The sequence below is a fragment of the Protopterus annectens genome, chromosome 6.part0 (assembly GCF_019279795.1).
Source record: "Protopterus annectens isolate FY-2018-M chromosome 6.part0, PAN1.0, whole genome shotgun sequence".
In the NCBI taxonomy this organism is placed as follows: domain Eukaryota; kingdom Metazoa; phylum Chordata; order Ceratodontiformes; family Protopteridae; genus Protopterus; species Protopterus annectens.
In genome coordinates this window covers 649,456,136-649,473,169 of record NC_056737.1, presented here as the reverse complement: position 1 = coordinate 649,473,169, position 17,034 = coordinate 649,456,136, and the positions used below count along the sequence as shown (strand labels likewise).

The 17,034-nt window shown below is 37.3% G+C and overlaps 1 protein-coding gene across 5 annotated transcripts in view; it reads right to left on the bottom strand.

Annotated features, from left to right (window-relative positions):
• The window catches only part of KIF26A (kinesin family member 26A), a 620,820-nt gene that overhangs the window by 14,774 nt on the left and 589,012 nt on the right, over positions 1–17,034 (bottom strand). For 3 of the 5 annotated variants that reach the window (XM_044074335.1, XM_044074339.1, XM_044074340.1), the window contains 2 exons: positions 4,177–4,367; positions 3,690–3,713 (listed from right to left, as the gene is read on the bottom strand). In XM_044074335.1, coding sequence (XP_043930270.1) covers positions 3,690–3,713; positions 4,177–4,367 — 215 coding nt within the window. The remainder of the gene's footprint in view (positions 1–3,689; positions 3,714–4,176; positions 4,368–17,034) is intronic. The other 2 variants (XM_044074337.1, XM_044074338.1) reach the window with 2 other exon arrangements.

The window sequence follows — 17,034 nt, the reverse complement described above, 5'->3', positions numbered from 1 at the left end:
CTTTGCAGAAAACTACTAACATATTTTAAAAAACACTTTCTTAAAAAGTCATAATGTGATACAACTTATCACACACACCCTTTAGTGACCTAATTTGAAAAATCCATTTCTAAAATCATGTATAATATTGTTGAGTTTCAGAAGGATGTACAGCTCTACTTTCCTAAAACAATCATAATGGTTTATTAACAAAGTCTGACTTCATATTCCCACTCTTGACTTTACTCCAGATTACAAGCACAACCAACACATTACCCTTCGACATACATCCTGTCTATTCTGATGTTCTAATTTACTTATTATAGAGGTTACGACATTTGTCTTTTATCCTGTTTTAATCCGAGTCTAGAATGGTACTTTATGTATGCATTATGTAACTGTGGATAAGTTTTGCTGGTTCTTAACAACACCCTTCTTGTATTGTGGATAATCCACTTTAACTGCATATGCTATTAACTGTACTGTCAGTCATTACTGAAACAACTGAATTTTATGCACAATGTATTAATATTTCACTGTATACATTTCATCTTACATATGTGATTTCCTTTACTTTTTTACCCAAAATCTGACTGAAAATGGTCCTTGGACCACTTCACTCAACCATTTAACAAACTTAAATAAATAAGCAAATAGACAAAATAAACAAACACATAAATAAATTGCTTGATATCTGTGGATGGGTTGTTAAATACTGTGGTCTTGATCAGTTGTGATCAAGCAATATTTTTACAAATAATCATGTGTCGATCACTCACAGGGGAAGTCTTAACTCCTCTCCTGCATGTTGAAACATGAACTCATATTAAGCATGCACATGGGCACTAGAAGGGGTGGCCTTGCCACCAAAGGGAAGCAAACTGTAATGTCCTGCCCATCTCAATAACTGAGAATGAATCTTGTAACCATTTCTTAGTCTCCACTAAGAAATGAGGTATCTGATGCACCTAAGCATGATCTCATACAATCCTTCCTGAAAGTAGAAAGCAGGCATAACCTACATCATTTCTCTCTCATACCCCGTCAACACCTCCAGGCCTTCACTCATATATGACATTTTGTTCCCTCTATGAAATACAGTCAATGCAGCTGTTCTGCTTCACTTTGAAGAAATGTTTTTTTTTCTTACTATCAAGCATCCCCACAACAAAGGTCTTGGCTATGTTCAGCAATTAAAGCAGGCAAAGCTCAGACACATATTCATAGCAGGAGTACATGCAAGGCAGCATACAAGAGCAAACACTAATATCACTGCTGATCATGCACAAAGGGATAAAGAAACACATATACCTAAAATAACACAGCAATATGACGGCACTATGCTGAGACATTTTCATCTCCTAGCCTCCCTATCCCCCTCATATATCACTACAATATAAATGGTGTCCCACTCTGGGAAGGTGGAGCAATTTGATCCTTCAGTTTGGCAGTGAAGACAGGAGATAGTCAGGGCAGTGTGACATAACTGATAGCAGCAGCCAGAGAAAATCCTGCATTGTAAAAATGAAATATTTCTGAAAACAAAACAGATAGAATTCAGAAAATAAATTAATGCTTTGGGAATAGGAGGAGGTAAAACAGTAGGAAGGAAAGTGTGCCAAGAAAAAAAAGAAACAAAGAAAGAAAAAGGCAAATTGGCGCTAGACATTAATAACAGCCTAAATAATTCATACACTTATAAAAGTCAAAGAGTGAGTGTGAAATATTAATGTTTTAAGGTAAATGAGCAAAAAAGGCTTAGTTACCTCATATTTTCCTTCTGCGTTCAAGACAAAAGGGCTAGGTAAAGGAAAACAGATGGTTGCCACAGAAAATAAAAGAGGGCGCTATAGGTACCAGTCTTCTAAAGTGAATTTGTAAGACACAAAAAGCCAGACAGAATAAAACTAAAGAATATTAGGACAAAAACAATGAGCCATATTGCCGGACACAACACTGGCTATGTGACTGGGTTTTAAAAAAGCTGACTGAGACTGGAGAGGCTTCAATAGCCAGTAGAAGTGACATGAGATGCTTTATGATTAAACCTGGATGTAGAAGAGTCTGGAAATTAAAGGCCAAACATCAATGTATTGAAAGAAGACAAATAAATGTAATGTAATCCTTCACAGTGGACTGCAGTACATAAAGCATTCATTGCTATATAACAGCTACATTAGAACCGTAGTGCATAAAATCAGTTCAAATAAGTGTAATGGACTTCACTGAAGATACAGCAGCAAGAAAGAATGCAGGCAATCTAGCTTTCAAAAAGAACCTCTAATTTTCTTCTATAATAGAGGAGAACATGTTGGCATCCTTAGTATGTATCAAAAGCTGGTGGACAGTAATTTTGAACATGAACCTCAGCTTGACAAATGGAGGGAACTAGCAGATGCCTCACAACAGACTGTCATGGGCTTCAAGTTTATTTCCTTTACTAGAAAGTCACTTAAAGGCTTCATGACACTTGCCATTGATGCAAACTTTCGCTACCAGAATGTTGAAGAACACAAACCAGTGTGTGGCTGTCTTTCTTGAAATTTGATTTTCAGCGTAGCAGGATTTACAGTGTTAAATTTAATGGCTCATGAAGATGGTTAAGCCTATGAGTTGCTAATGAATTATGAGTTAGGTCTGCTTCTCTGCTTCCCTCATTCATCTAAGTACTCTTTGTGACACTGAGCAAGTCAGTTAACAACTCAAAAATTACACAACACTTTTAAAAGTTACTTCTCCTTAAGCTTCCTTAAATGAATTAGTAAACTTTAAACAATATTGAATCATATGACCAACCTAAACCCATCAATGTATGTTTCCTGCCAGTTTTTATTTGTTTAATTGTTTGTTTATTTATTTATTTGTTTATTTATTTATTTATTTATTTTGGAACAGCCATTATACAGTCTGGTTACCCTAATGCCCTTTATCCATATGGGAGTCTGGGCAAGTGGTATTTCTACTACACAAATACGCCATTCGCCCTGACTCGCATGCAGATTAACACGTAGGTCCTCATCCTCAGTCTTTATGCACCTAGTGGAAAGCAGTCTCTGCCAAGTGTCAGAATTGCAGCAAACCAATCCCCCTCGCCCCCAGGATGGGCAAGCCAACATCGCCAACTCATTCACACCTTTTGCAGCCAGCTCTTTTGGCAAAGGGTTTGCATATTCATCTCAGTTTATCTGCTTCTCATTTACGGCTTTTATCTCTGTACAACACAAAACCAACTGATTTTTGTTTTACTGTTTTGGAATGGCTATGCTTTGTACCTGAACTCTACAGGTTTGTACATCCTAACTCTACATGTACACATCCTCAGGAGTGTTACAAAAACAATATGTGCCTAGAAATGCTTCATGCTGCAGTAATACAGCAGAATTCAGGACATCATAAGCACCAGATGAAAGATGCAGCTTCCCTGCCCCCACTGAATTTTATATCCAATGAGAAAACAAATATGTGTCTCAACTGTCCCCGCTGCATTTTATATGTAATAAGAAAACAAATATGTGACTCAGTCTAAAAAAGTGAAACATAAGGTTATTTTCATTGCACTTAGCTTAGGAATCAGCATTGCTGGGGAAGCACCAGACCTTCTACTTGCACACAAAAAAAGCAAAAGCATGCCAACATTTCAGCTATCAGCCTCAAACAATGTGCATGAAAAACAGCATAACTAGGCAAGGAAATAGAGAAAAAGCCCCTACCTTTTCAACATCCTGAAAAGGCTGCTGTAATATAAGAAAGGAAATAAATATGGAACTGTACCCAGCATGCTTCAAAAGACACAGTGAGCATAATTATTTCCTAATTGCAAGCAAATCAAATTACCAGGACTGCGAATTTAATATAATTTCCAAGTGGATACTCTCATCTGTTTATGTAAAGAGTTAATGGTGTCATGCTACATACCAGAGTTGCTTTAAAGAGCCTAAGATAATATAGTACCCTAATAATGTATTCACATTTTTTTTCCTATTTGCCATGATCAGTGATGTTAAATATAGTTAACTGCAGACATCAGTTATTTTCACTTATTCTGTTAAGAGCACCCAGCATATACAATCTAAAGTTAATAATGAAGATAACTTATTTGTAATTAGTTTCCTGTATGTTGTTCCATCACTTAAACAGAGCTAACTTACATACAATGCAATTTACATTGTCTGGTACTGCTGTAAAATATACACTGACCTCGGTTTCTTCTGGTCTGTGTCGTTGTAATCGCTCTACATCATCAATCTCATAAACCTTGATTTCAAATGGCTCCTTCATAGTGCCTGGTAGAGGTGGCAGATCTACCCACTGGCCAGTAATACTCTGCTTTCTGCCCAAGCTTGAGGTATCGGGTAGTGGAGCAGGTATAAGCCTACGACGCTGGAGACCTTACATAAAAAATAACGTTTAAAAAGTTAATAACCTGGAAATAAGTTAATTAGTTATACACACGATAATGCCAGGAAAATTTTATCTACACTCTTATCTGTTTATTTCTTTAATATACAGGATGTTAATTTATAATATGCAGAAGACAAAACACTGATAAACAAATATTTTCTCCAGTGACAAGCCTGGGATGGTACCAGATGAAATGCCGTTATGATTACACATGTCCTTTATATTTCATAATTCATTCTCCAGGGACATTGATACATACTAACATTATACATAAACACTTTCAAATACCAGACCAGATTAAATATGTCCGCAGCACTAACATCTGGGTGTTGATTTTCAAAAATATTATCATGCACAAAAAAAGTTCAAGTTTACCCATAAAGCTACAACTCATTAATAAAGGCTGTATCATTACCTTCAGCTACAAAAGCTAATTGTTACATATCTCAAACAGCTGACTCCTCCAAACACTGCAACGCATTGTAAAATTAAGGTTCCTATCCTTCTAAAGACTATATTGTCATAACAAACAGTCCAGCAGTTTTAAGTTTGCCTCCATCTCTGCAAATGGGCTTCCAAGAACATGAAGGGAAGGTGGTTCTTGTTCAACCATACCTAATACAATCATCCACAATTAAAAAAAAACAAACATTACTGGAGATCACCTTGTCTTTCTCCTTGTACCATTGTATGCAGTGTTCAATAAGCTGTTTGATGTGAAATATACGATTGTAGAAAATGGAAAGATGAGACTGAGGCAAAACAACAATGCTGATTAATGCAAGGGCATAGCTACGTAAGAGTGGCACTTTTAACCAGCTGAGGAAAATTACTAAAATTTGGCCCAGTATTGGCTCTGTCACTTGTGCTTTCCTGTTGATTAATTTCTTGATGTCCACAATCCCCACTGCAGACACTGCAACCAGTCACAGTTCTATCCATCTGTCCCTTGTCCCACTATCCACTATTCAAGAAAGGATTTTTCATTTCTTTGCTTTGTTTTTCTTTTAGAATACAGTGCTGTGAGTGTAAATTTAGCAAGGATCTTCTTTAAAAGGCAGCTTTTCCACATGTAGCTCTCTCTCTGTATGTGTATGTATATATATATATATATATATATATATATATATATATATATATATATATATATATATATTGTACTATAAATACCAGCTACTTCATGTTTAAAGCCACAATGCATGACAGACAGCTATTTCCTTATCTAGTATCTCCTTCTCCTACTCCAACAATGCTATCTATATTCTTTTACTGGAATATTTCATCTTAGTTATCAGTACAATACATAGAATTACTACACTAATAAGACTGGGAAAATACAATTAATGCTCTATCCTATGCAGACTGTCTCAAAGCCCTATCACTGTACTCGGTCTTCTGCAGACTGCTGAAAGGCAATCTATCTCTGGCCTTAAAAGCATCCTCTGATCCCATTCTGATGAACCTGTTACACATGCACAAAACAAATATCATTAGATTTACATGGTCTTTGGATTTAAATCTCATTGGCAACATAAACATGAGGAACAGGCATGTATCTCAGACACAGCTCCTTCTCCCCTTCTCTAGAAAGCAGAGTTCTTCACTAACCCTATAGTGTAACTTGGACCAGTGGATGGGGAATCAGAAATTTACATGGTCTTTGGATTTAAATCTCATTGGCAACATAAACACGAGGAACAGGCATGTATCTCAGACACAGCTCCTTCTCCCCTTCTCTAGAAAGCAGAGTTCTTCACTAACCCTATAGTGTAACTTGGACCAGTGGATGGGGAATCAGAAATTTACCCCTGGTCTGACACCTATTTCTCTACTAGACGGAAACGGCGTATAAATGCTTGACCACCTCTGCTCAAGCTTATATATACCCTTTAAAATAAGCCTAGGATGTCAAAACTTGTCAGATATATTTGTTAAGCATTGCTAGGCGTAAAAAGATCCCTTGGGTTGTTAGCCTAGTAATCACCTATGAACCTAATATATGTTACATAAGCCCTACTGAATAAAACAAATGCTTGGTGTTCATTTAAGTAAAACAAATGAGTTTACTTTATTTCAGGTTTTTAATGCAACACAGTCTCAATATTTATATCCAAGACATGTCAACGTGGAGATAATTAAAAAATAGAGAGAAAACTGATAAAATGCATTTAGATGTAAATGTGTTCACATTAATAATAAGGATTTGTTACAAAATATAGGAAGATGTGGGGCAATCCTCCATCCAGACTTACAAAACATGCATTTCCAACAGGATATCTCCACTAATATATAGTTTAACCATTTAATGCATGTTCTATTTCTAACACAAAAGTTTCAGACACCTGAAAGTTCACAAAATGAATACCCTTCTTTTTTAGTTATGCGGTCTTTTTGCTAGCTATGTTAAACTTACTTGGCACAACTAATTATTTTCAATAGTAGCGATCATTATATCAAAAAAGCAGCTCATACCCATCCTTTTTAAACCTTATAAATATGATATAGCCTGTTATTGTTAATCCTGGAATGTGTGACTTGACCAAATGACTTAAACAATCACAATGTATGCAAGTAATGCTCGAGGCTCTCAGGTCTACAGGATATAACTCATTAAAAGCACTTTTCTTAAATTGCTGCATTATTTTAAAGAAGAATCTTGACATTTAAAATAACTGCCATTTTCGTTCCTCCTTTGGACAGTGTTTAAACTTTTAGGAAGTCTGTACTTGGATGATTAATGAATTTAGCAGATCTGACAAAACAATGAATGCAATCTATCACATTGTAGGTCAAAATATGGTATAGTATTCAGTCAAAGCAGAAGATGAAAAACAAACTGTTACTAGAGAAGGCTGCCTTAGCTGTACAGCTGCACAGCATACTTGATATTTTCCAAGATAACATTCCATTGATTTAAACCCATGACAAGGTTTGGAAATAAACATCAGGGAATGTGAGAGGATTTAAGCTATTCAAAAGACATGAGCTAAATTCTTTTCAAAATAGAACTGCTATATTTAAACTCGATGAGGTCTTACATTTACTTGTAGCAGTTTTACTTGTTTATGCTAATAAACTGTAATGAATAAACATTATTATCATAGCTATGAAGATGACACAAAATGGATCCAAAGTAATTCTGCACAATGGCAAAAGGCATGCTGTTAGTGCATACAAAAGACAATAATTAGCAAAGTCAAAAGTTACACAATAAAGCAAAACTAAAGAATATTTGCAGGAAGGCAAGCATCCTTCCACTTCCAATAGACCAGGATTTCTAATATACCAGCCCCAAGATTGTAGAAACTTGAGGGTAAGAGGAAATTTCCTTAGGCAAATTTCTGTGATCTCACTCAAAATACTATATATTGTTCTACAGAAACAGGGTTTAATTAAATCTGACTGACAAATCCTGCTCTAATTAAACATATGTAAAGGAAACATGAGCTATAATCTACCCAGATATAGAATCTGTTAATAATACTCAAATTATGTCATGTAGCACCTTTTCATCTTTTTAGGCTTTTCACTAGAAACATGCATAATGCATTAAATTGTCCTTAGTATATTTGGAAAACATAGATAATAAACTGGTTACTGTGAGATTCTTACCGAACTATGCTAGTATTTGCCTGCATACATAAGAAGCAAAATAGCAAGCCTAAGAAATCATCACTCACACATAGACATAACCCCTAAAATTAAAACCACAAAAAAAAACTCAGTCTGACCACTTATAATGTCCAAATAAGTAAGGTAATACAAGACTACAAAACATTATGAAAGGTTACCAATCATAACAGCATCTTTCATATGTTTTCAAAATGAATTTCAGGAAACCAGCATGCTGGTGTAGTTCTTCAGGTGATATTTTTACAATACATTTCACTAAACATATAACAAACTGGTCATGATAAGTGACCAGATCGTATTTCTTTCTGCTATGATTAAATAAACATTCAGTTAATAGTTTTCCATACTGTGTCACATGAGCAATGACCAATTACACATATGTGACAATTTAATGACACTGAAATGAGGTGTTCAGCTTTTTCTGTCTTAAAACTATGACTATGTCTGCATGACTAATGAGGAAAAACAAAAAAGTAAAGTTAATAATTCTCACTGACTAAAAAAAGGTGATATGACTAAAGAAGTCTTAGGATTATTAATGCCATAGCAATGCTGCAGCTTGGTTTACCATCAAAAGCACGACAGTAACATGCTCGACAGTGACTGTCGGAATGTTGACGTTCATTTGTACGTCAGTTTAGAAGGTCGTACACGGGCAGGGAGTTACAGCATGGATGTCAATGGGAGAGTTTCACCTTAAGGTCGACAGAATTTGTCGACGTTGCTGCGTCGATCATTCAACCTACTTCATTTTCATGAGTCGACATTATTTGTCACGGAAATCACCATTCGTGGACGTGATTTTCATCCTTTTGATAGTAAACCGCTGCAGCTCAATTATGTAGCCACCATCTGTTCTGTGATGACAGGACAGGACTGTCCAAAGACACAAAGTATACAATATGTTACCTTCTTTTATCACCTAGCTGTCTAGACAACAGGAAAGTTTTGGTTTCTGTGGTTAGTAGTAATAAAATGGGAGACTGGAATTGCAAATAAAAATCATAAACTACAAGGCATTAGTTTTTACTGGGAGTTGTAAGAGGCTGCAATTCTATATACTTAACATCATTTTAATAGCAGTTTAGTTCAAAAACCTCTGACAAAGTGGAGCACACCTCTCACTTGACTGATTGCTAATCAAGGAGTATCACACAAACTTCACTGATGCAGGCTTCAGACATTCCATACATTTTGATAATTCAATAGTAAGTACACTTTTGTTACATAATGTAGTTCTGCTTATAGCATTTGCAATGAATTCTGATTATTTTTGACAGAATTTGTTGCATTGTATTAACCATCCATTTCCAATTCTTTCATCCTTAACTGCAAAGAAAGGGGAAACAAGAAATGTCTACTTATTGCACAGAAAGGGGTTACAAGAAATACAGTTTGCTGTTTTTCTATACAAGACAGTTCAAAAGACCAGGGTGGGCAAACTGTGAGAGCTATAGTTATACAGGATAGCCCTCTAACTTTACCGCTCTAGTGCTTTAGAAATGCATAAACTACAAAAAACACACACAGGCACAAAAGTCCTGATATAAATCTTTTAAATAAAAAAAGATGTTACTTAACAACTGACAGGGAAGCCAGACACAGAGGAGCTAAAGGACACACTGGCAGTAATGCTAGGCAACCTCACTTTTCAGTAGGAGTGTCCAGAAGGTATACTTATTCCATTATCCATGAATATCTCTATGGGGATGACAGAAGACGCCTCATGTCAGAATCCAATTGGAAAATAATCCAAGCATGTGACTTGGACTAGTATCTACAATTTGTTGGTGACTAAAAAGAAATTCTGAGTAAAACCTTATTTTTCTGTATCTCCCAGGGAAGCAGACTAAATGGTCTCTTTCCCCAGGTTATCTCCCATATATTTACCCACAATCCTCTGAAAATGTTGTAGTTTCCTGGAAGTAGGAAGCTGAGACTATGGCTCAAGAGATGCACTAAGTAACATGCATCCACCAAGGCTTCAATCACTGAAGGAACAGCTAAGGGGTGGCTCTGGCAAGGCCAAATGTTTCCTCTATCATTTGGGGAATTTGAGGCATCCTTACACTGCTATTTAAAGTCATCCTTCATTCTACAAAGGGTATAAGTAAAAAAAAAATCCTTAGATGGAGAAGCAGAGAATAATGTGTACTCTATGTCACTCTCATGACTAAAAGTGGAAAATATTTTCTGTACATAGGCCAGCTCATCTGCCTCTGAGACAGATAAATCAGATTCCTCTGGGGAGGCTGCTTTTTCTTTTCTTTTCTTTTCATATATAGGGAACTCCTGATATTAATCCTTACTCTAAGGATGGCAAAATCCTTAGTCAGCCCATCAGGTCCTGAGAGTGAGCCTGACAGGAAAGCCTACCCAAGCTTATACTAAAACAACATGGCAGATGTCTTGGCCCTGCATCTGGGTGTAATCAAGACCTTGGAAGTATGTAGTTATGGGCAGGCACTGAAGATCTCATCTTAGAGCTGCAGATGTCCTCAAGAAGAAGAAAAAATGGAAAACCACTCTTGCCCATGGTTATCAAAAGATAAGCATCAGAACCAGAGGCCCATAGAGAGGCATCCAGACTGACAGATGGCTGCAAGGTTTTCGGCTTTGGAGGACATGCTGCTGTCCAAGAGAATGACAAATTACTGAAAATGGATTGTCAAAGGCTTCAGTCCAAGTAAACATCACAGCCAGGGGCTACAAAAGTTCCCCACTGGACCTAAAGCCCTTGAGCTTAAAATGGTCTTTGGAATCCAAAGGTATGTCATCAGCCTCACAGGATTCCCTCTCTCAAGGGCAATTCTCCATATAATTTTTGAGTAGGGTGTCAACAGGTAACATGACCAATGCCATGGTCATCCTGGAAAAGACAAACAGCCTTTTCTGGTTCAAGTATTGCTGGAGAGATTTAACTTGATACTTGATGGTCTTTTGGAGAAATATAGCACAAGAGGGATAGGAGATGAAGTTTCCCTCCATCTCCAAGTAAAACACATTGATTATTTTAGTCTTTTTAGGATATCTGCTACCTACATATGGTACAGTTATTGACTTTATATTCTGATATCTGCAATCCCTGCTGCTCAAAATCTCATAAGCTATATAAACGTTCAAGAGTATAAGATAAAACATTTTATCCCCTCAAAGTAATGTTTATTTGGTTTACCTTTGATTGGATGAAAGTCATAAGTGCAAACTCTACTTGGTCAAAAGTATCTTTTCAAGATCCCATAATGTCGAATAGATATAGGGCGAACCACAGCATAGGCGAATAACAAACTGAATTAGTGTAATTAAGTTTCGCACATTTGAATGCGATGTAAGTTGGCATCGCGATATTAAAAACGTGAGTGAGCCATTGTTCTGCCTCTGTGTTGCTTCCCTGACTGCTGTTCTGCTATGCCAATAGGTCCGGATTGTAGGAAGTAGTCATGCAGGTGAGAATCCAAATTCAGAAAATTGTAATTACAAAGTAAATCGCCCCAGCAGTGTGTAAATAAGTGTATTGTGTTTTATTTAGGAAGATGCAGGTACAGTTCCGGAGAAGCCTGGTGTGTTGAATGCTGTTTACGGTATGAGAACTACACAAAAAGGGAGACAGCTGTTAGTTGTTGATGGTTACCAATATTACAAAGAGAAAGCATTGCAAGACAAGCAATATTGGTGTTGCATAAAAAAAATAGAGACAAATGTAAGGGCAGGTGTGTGACCAAAGGTGACTCTGAGGGCTTTAAACTGCTAAAGAGCACAGAACACTACCATGCCCCTGATGTGGTGAAGACAGAGGTGTTTAGAGTACAGGATGAGCTGAAGAGGAGGGCAGAGTGCTCTATTGATGACCCCTGTAAGGTGGTCTCAGAGGTACTGGCCACCACTTCCTCAGATGTTGTCCACGAACTGCTTTGAAGCAGAGCATAGCGAGGCATAGGTTCAACAGAAAGGCAGAGTCTTTTAAGGCAATGAAGTCATTAAGGGACCTTAGGCCTGACATGATTCCCATAAAGTCAGGGTCCTTTATAGTGCATCACAGTACCATTGATGAGGTAAATCAGGTCCATGTCGTAGTGATAACCACACCTGAGAACCTGAAAATGCTTTGCAATTCAGAGTACATCATAGCTGATAGCACATTTCCCATAAGTACATCTGCATGTCGACAAATATACAGTATCCATTGTGCTCTTGACAGTGCAAACAGCAGGAAGGTCTGCCCAGTTGTGTACGGCATTTTGCCAAGCAAGACAGAACAGTGCTATGATCTGTTCTGGAGCATAGTGCTCCAATTGTGTGTGGATTACAATCTAACCCTGATGCCAAACATGGTGCTGACTGACTTCGACAGTGCACCACTAAATTGAATTAAGAAACATCTCCCTACTGCATCGGCTAAAGGTTGCTGGTTTCACCTTTGCCAAATAGTCTGGTGCCAGATCCAGAAGCTGCACTTGGCAGCAACATTTGGAAGTGATATAAGTTTCGCTATGACCTGTAAGGAGATTCCAGCACTGGCATTTGTGGCCCCAGAGGATGTAGCTTCCACATTTAGTGAAACTGAGTCTGACATGCCTGAAAGTGGCACAGCTCTATACACCTTCTTTAGGGAAAACTATATACTTGGCAGGCATAGACAGTATGGGATGAGAGGTTCCACAACAGAGAGATTGCCGCACACATTTGACATCATTTTTGGAACAAATTTGATACATGCAACATGGGCTATCTGCATAGCCAAATTGCGGTGGAGGGGTGGCACAGGAGACTGAGGTGTTTAATGGGTAAGAAGCAGTTGTATTTGCTGGATGTATTATATGCCATTCAACTTGAGCAAAACCATGTTGATGACAAGCGTGTACGGCATGAATTGTGTGTTCCAGTTTCACCACAGAGAAATAGGCTAATGGAAAAGGAAGCAGCCTTCAAACGGCTGTTATGCAATAGGGCACAGTTCACTTCAAGGGGTTTTGTGTGCTTAGTTGCAAAGCATTGCTCATTCTAAAAGCACAGGAAATAGCAAAGATGTACGTCTGGAAACCATCTCCTTATGCTGATCTTGGATACAGGAATGCTAATATGGCACATGGGAAGCCTTATTTTTGATTATGTTACAGCAACGGTGTCAATTTACTGGATTGTGTTGTTTGGGACTACAAATACATGTCCTACTCTACAGGAATGCATGTTCATGCATCACAGACTCATTGTATCACTTTACTGCATGATAGGGATTGCATATTTACACGGGTTCAAAAATAAGCGAATTCTAAATTCCGCTATGTAGTTTTCTACATTTTGGAATGCATTCTTGCGTTTTTTCGTACTTCCGGTTCACATATATGCCCGTTCATATTTCTCATTTTCATTCAATCAAAGGTAAACCATTTATTTGTATTCTGGAAGCCAGGCTAATCTAAACAACTAGTAATGCTTTAGTTGCTTTTACTGTGACAAGAAAGAATCGAAGATGGCATTAGTATATGTCCTCAGAAGCATAGCTAGAGAGGGGTAAAGTGGGCAGCTTTTTTTTTTTTTTTTTTTTTTTTTTACTTCTTGCATAGATGCAAGGTCAGGACCATACAGCATGAGAGTGTTAGGAAACTGATATTCCTCTTTAGAAGAGATGGAAGGAGCACCAGACTGGAAAATTGCCTTATTTTTTTTTTTAATCTCACATAGAGCATGAGGGTGTAGGGCATTAGGACTAGGTGCTCCTCCTTAGGAAAGTGAAAAGACTACAGTGTTGAGGGGCACCAGATCAGGGATCAGCACCAGGTACAAATGAGCCAGCCACAGCTGTGGTCCCTCATACCATAAACATGATGATGTCTTTGTAAGAGGGTGTCTACCTGTCCTACTGGTGGAATGGAGCAAAACTATGGAAGTCAGACAGGCTCACTCCTTCTGTGGCAGAGCTCCCAAGTGTTATCAGAATACATTTCCCTTGCTGCTACCCTGATGGTAAGCACATAAAATAAATAAATATTGATAATTTGTTTGCAGATAAAAAAAATAGAGCCCATGAAATGTGCTCATTTCTATACTTCACTTTTGTGACCCAACATTTTAGTTGATCGCTACATCTCCTCTTCTTTTTAGTTTAAGGTATTTGCATATCAGTTTTGTGACCATTTGATTCCATGACTTATTTCATATTTTCCACTGCTCCTGGAATTTTGTGCCATGGCCCCCACCAAATTTGAAGTACAATGTACTTTCTGTCTACCACTGAGATTTCATATTTTGGTATTACTTCACAATTCTTGGCATGGCAGTTTTTTTTTTTTTTTCAAAATATTTTTGTACTTCTACTCTAAGACATCTGAAAATCTTCAATATAGCTTCTGCACTGTCCCACATACTAACATTCCATAAGTCACGTTCTTGTACTTCACCACGGTTGCTCTAAGTCTCATAAGATACCTTATGTTATATTAAACTCCTTCCCTTATTTAAAAAAAAATAATTTTTGCATTTATATCCTCTATGCCCATTAAAATGCATTTTTACTATCATGTATGTAACGTGTTTATCTTTTATAATTTTCTATGCTCACTGAATATGTATTTTACACTAGCATATATGTTACCTGCTAATGTTTCTACAATGACTTTGCAATGTTAATACTTCTGTTCATTTTGCTCATCTTTTGACTATCACTTTGCAATTGTAATACTTGTACTGGAGCTTTTCTCCCCAGGTCTCCGCTGAAAATGGGACTCTGGCCCAGTCAGACACTAACCGTAAACAAATGTAAATAAAAATAAATAAAATATTAAAGTAGCACTAAGATCCTGATATCATTCCTGGAAGTGTTACCATAAAAGATTATGTGACTAAATTAAGCAACAAGTAGAAAAGATGACATACTTCTCTCCAAGTTAGATGTGCATGGACAAAAAAGACAGGCAGTACCACAAAGAAGTACTAGCTATTTCTATAGAGTGATTTCAAAACAAAGGTTATATGTGGGAGAGCTTCACCATAGCATCATGCTGTTGTTTTTTTTTTTAATTTCAAAATCTTCCTTTAATCAGAATAATCATTCTTGCTATCTATGCATTACTGCTAGTGTATTGTGTTGTGAAGAGTTGAACCTGCAACTGTGACAAACTCTTTTACTTCTCTTAGGCTGCTTCTCCATTATCAAATTATCATTCAATACCTACAACTGGTGTATCTCCAGAAGAAGGCATTGTAACTCGTATCTTGCCAAATGCAGGGCTGGCAGAGTGTGTGTGTGCATGTGCATGTATGTGTGTACGTGTGTGTATGTATGTGTGTGTGTGTGTGTGTGTGTGTGTGTGTGTGTGTATGTGTGTGAGTGTGTGCGTGTGTACGTGTGCGCGTGTGTGTATATGTGTGTATGCATGTGTGTGTGTGTGTGTGTGTGTGTGTGTGTGTGTGTGTGTGTGTGTGTGTGTGTGTGTGTGTGTGTATATATATGTGTATATGTGTATATGTATATATAGGTTCATAGGTTCATAGGTAGGTACTAGGGTATTGGCCCAAAGACCTATGTAAGCCTAGCCAGCAAGGTTCCATAGCTTATATATATATATATATATATATATATATATATATATATATATATATATATATAGATAGATAGATAGATTCACTTCATAATCTCGAAATATTGAAATCTCAAATTTCAGATTTTCGAGACCATGAAATCAAATCCACACAACACTGAAACACCAAATCCGCGAAATTCAAAACACCTAAAACACAGCACACACCAGAATACAAATATACCACAACACCCACATCACAACATAAACAAACAAAACAACACACATCCACAAACCTACAACACAAATAAGCAGGGGGGCACGCCCGAGATATTCGAATTTGCGATTATGCACTTTCGCTATTTTCAAACTTCTACTTTATAGTCTTGAGGTACTGAAATTCGACATTTCAGTATTTCGAGATTATAAAGTGTTTCCATACATACACACACACACACACACACACACACACACACACACACACACACACACACACACACACCTCTAACTATGTATGGATATATGGGCACAAGTGTATGTGTGTGTGTGTGTGTGTGTGTGTGTGTGTGTGTGTGTGTGTGTGTGCGTGTGCGTGTGTGTGCGTGTGTGTTCTTAAAACTAGTCAAAAAACAGTAGCTGAAACATCTGTTGAAAGTGTTCAGCACTTTCTTAACTATGACAGAGTGCTGCCCTTTACACTCTTGGCTGTTCTCAGAACAGCAGCTGCAATGTTATTAAACATTATTATCAGTACTTTAGACCATATATAATGAAGGTAAACCAGATTGTTCAGTGTTTCCATGTTTAATGCTGGGGACCCACTCATGTTATAGTTTCTAAAACACGGTATAAGCTAAAAGGAAAACATTTTATTATAAAAAAACAATACTATGTATGCAAATATGAAACTGTCCCAAATAAACACATTCAAAAAACATTACTGTGAATGCTGATTGTGGAAAATTCCAATTGAAAAAGAGATAGATTGCCATTTGTAAAGATCCTGTGAGGAATGCCTGGGGCAAAACCAAATACAAACCCATCAAAAACTAATTCCATCTTAAGATATGTGTGCAGTTTTCAGCAGCTGTTGGTATTGATTTGTAGAAAAAGCATGAAGAGCTTACTGTGTTGTGCAAAGTACAATCCTGTAGACCCAGTTCAAGGCTTTAAAACTGATTTAGTTAGCTGTCCATCATAACAGCTGAGCTTCTCTGACCAAAAACTGTCAAGAAGTCTGCTTTAGTTTGCCTCCTCAGCGTCCTGCTGTCAGAAATGCATAACACGCGCATGTAGATGATTTCACCTTTGTTATAGCCATACCACTGTCTGCACAGTAATCCACTGTAAACATGTAAGTTGTCAGATGCATCAGACTGGCATACCTCAGAGAGTAGAACACAACAATATACCTCACATCTTTTCTTCTGTCTCTGTGTAAACCAACATACAGACTATTCAGAAATGCTAAAATTACTTAGACCAGAAAACAGAACTACCACTG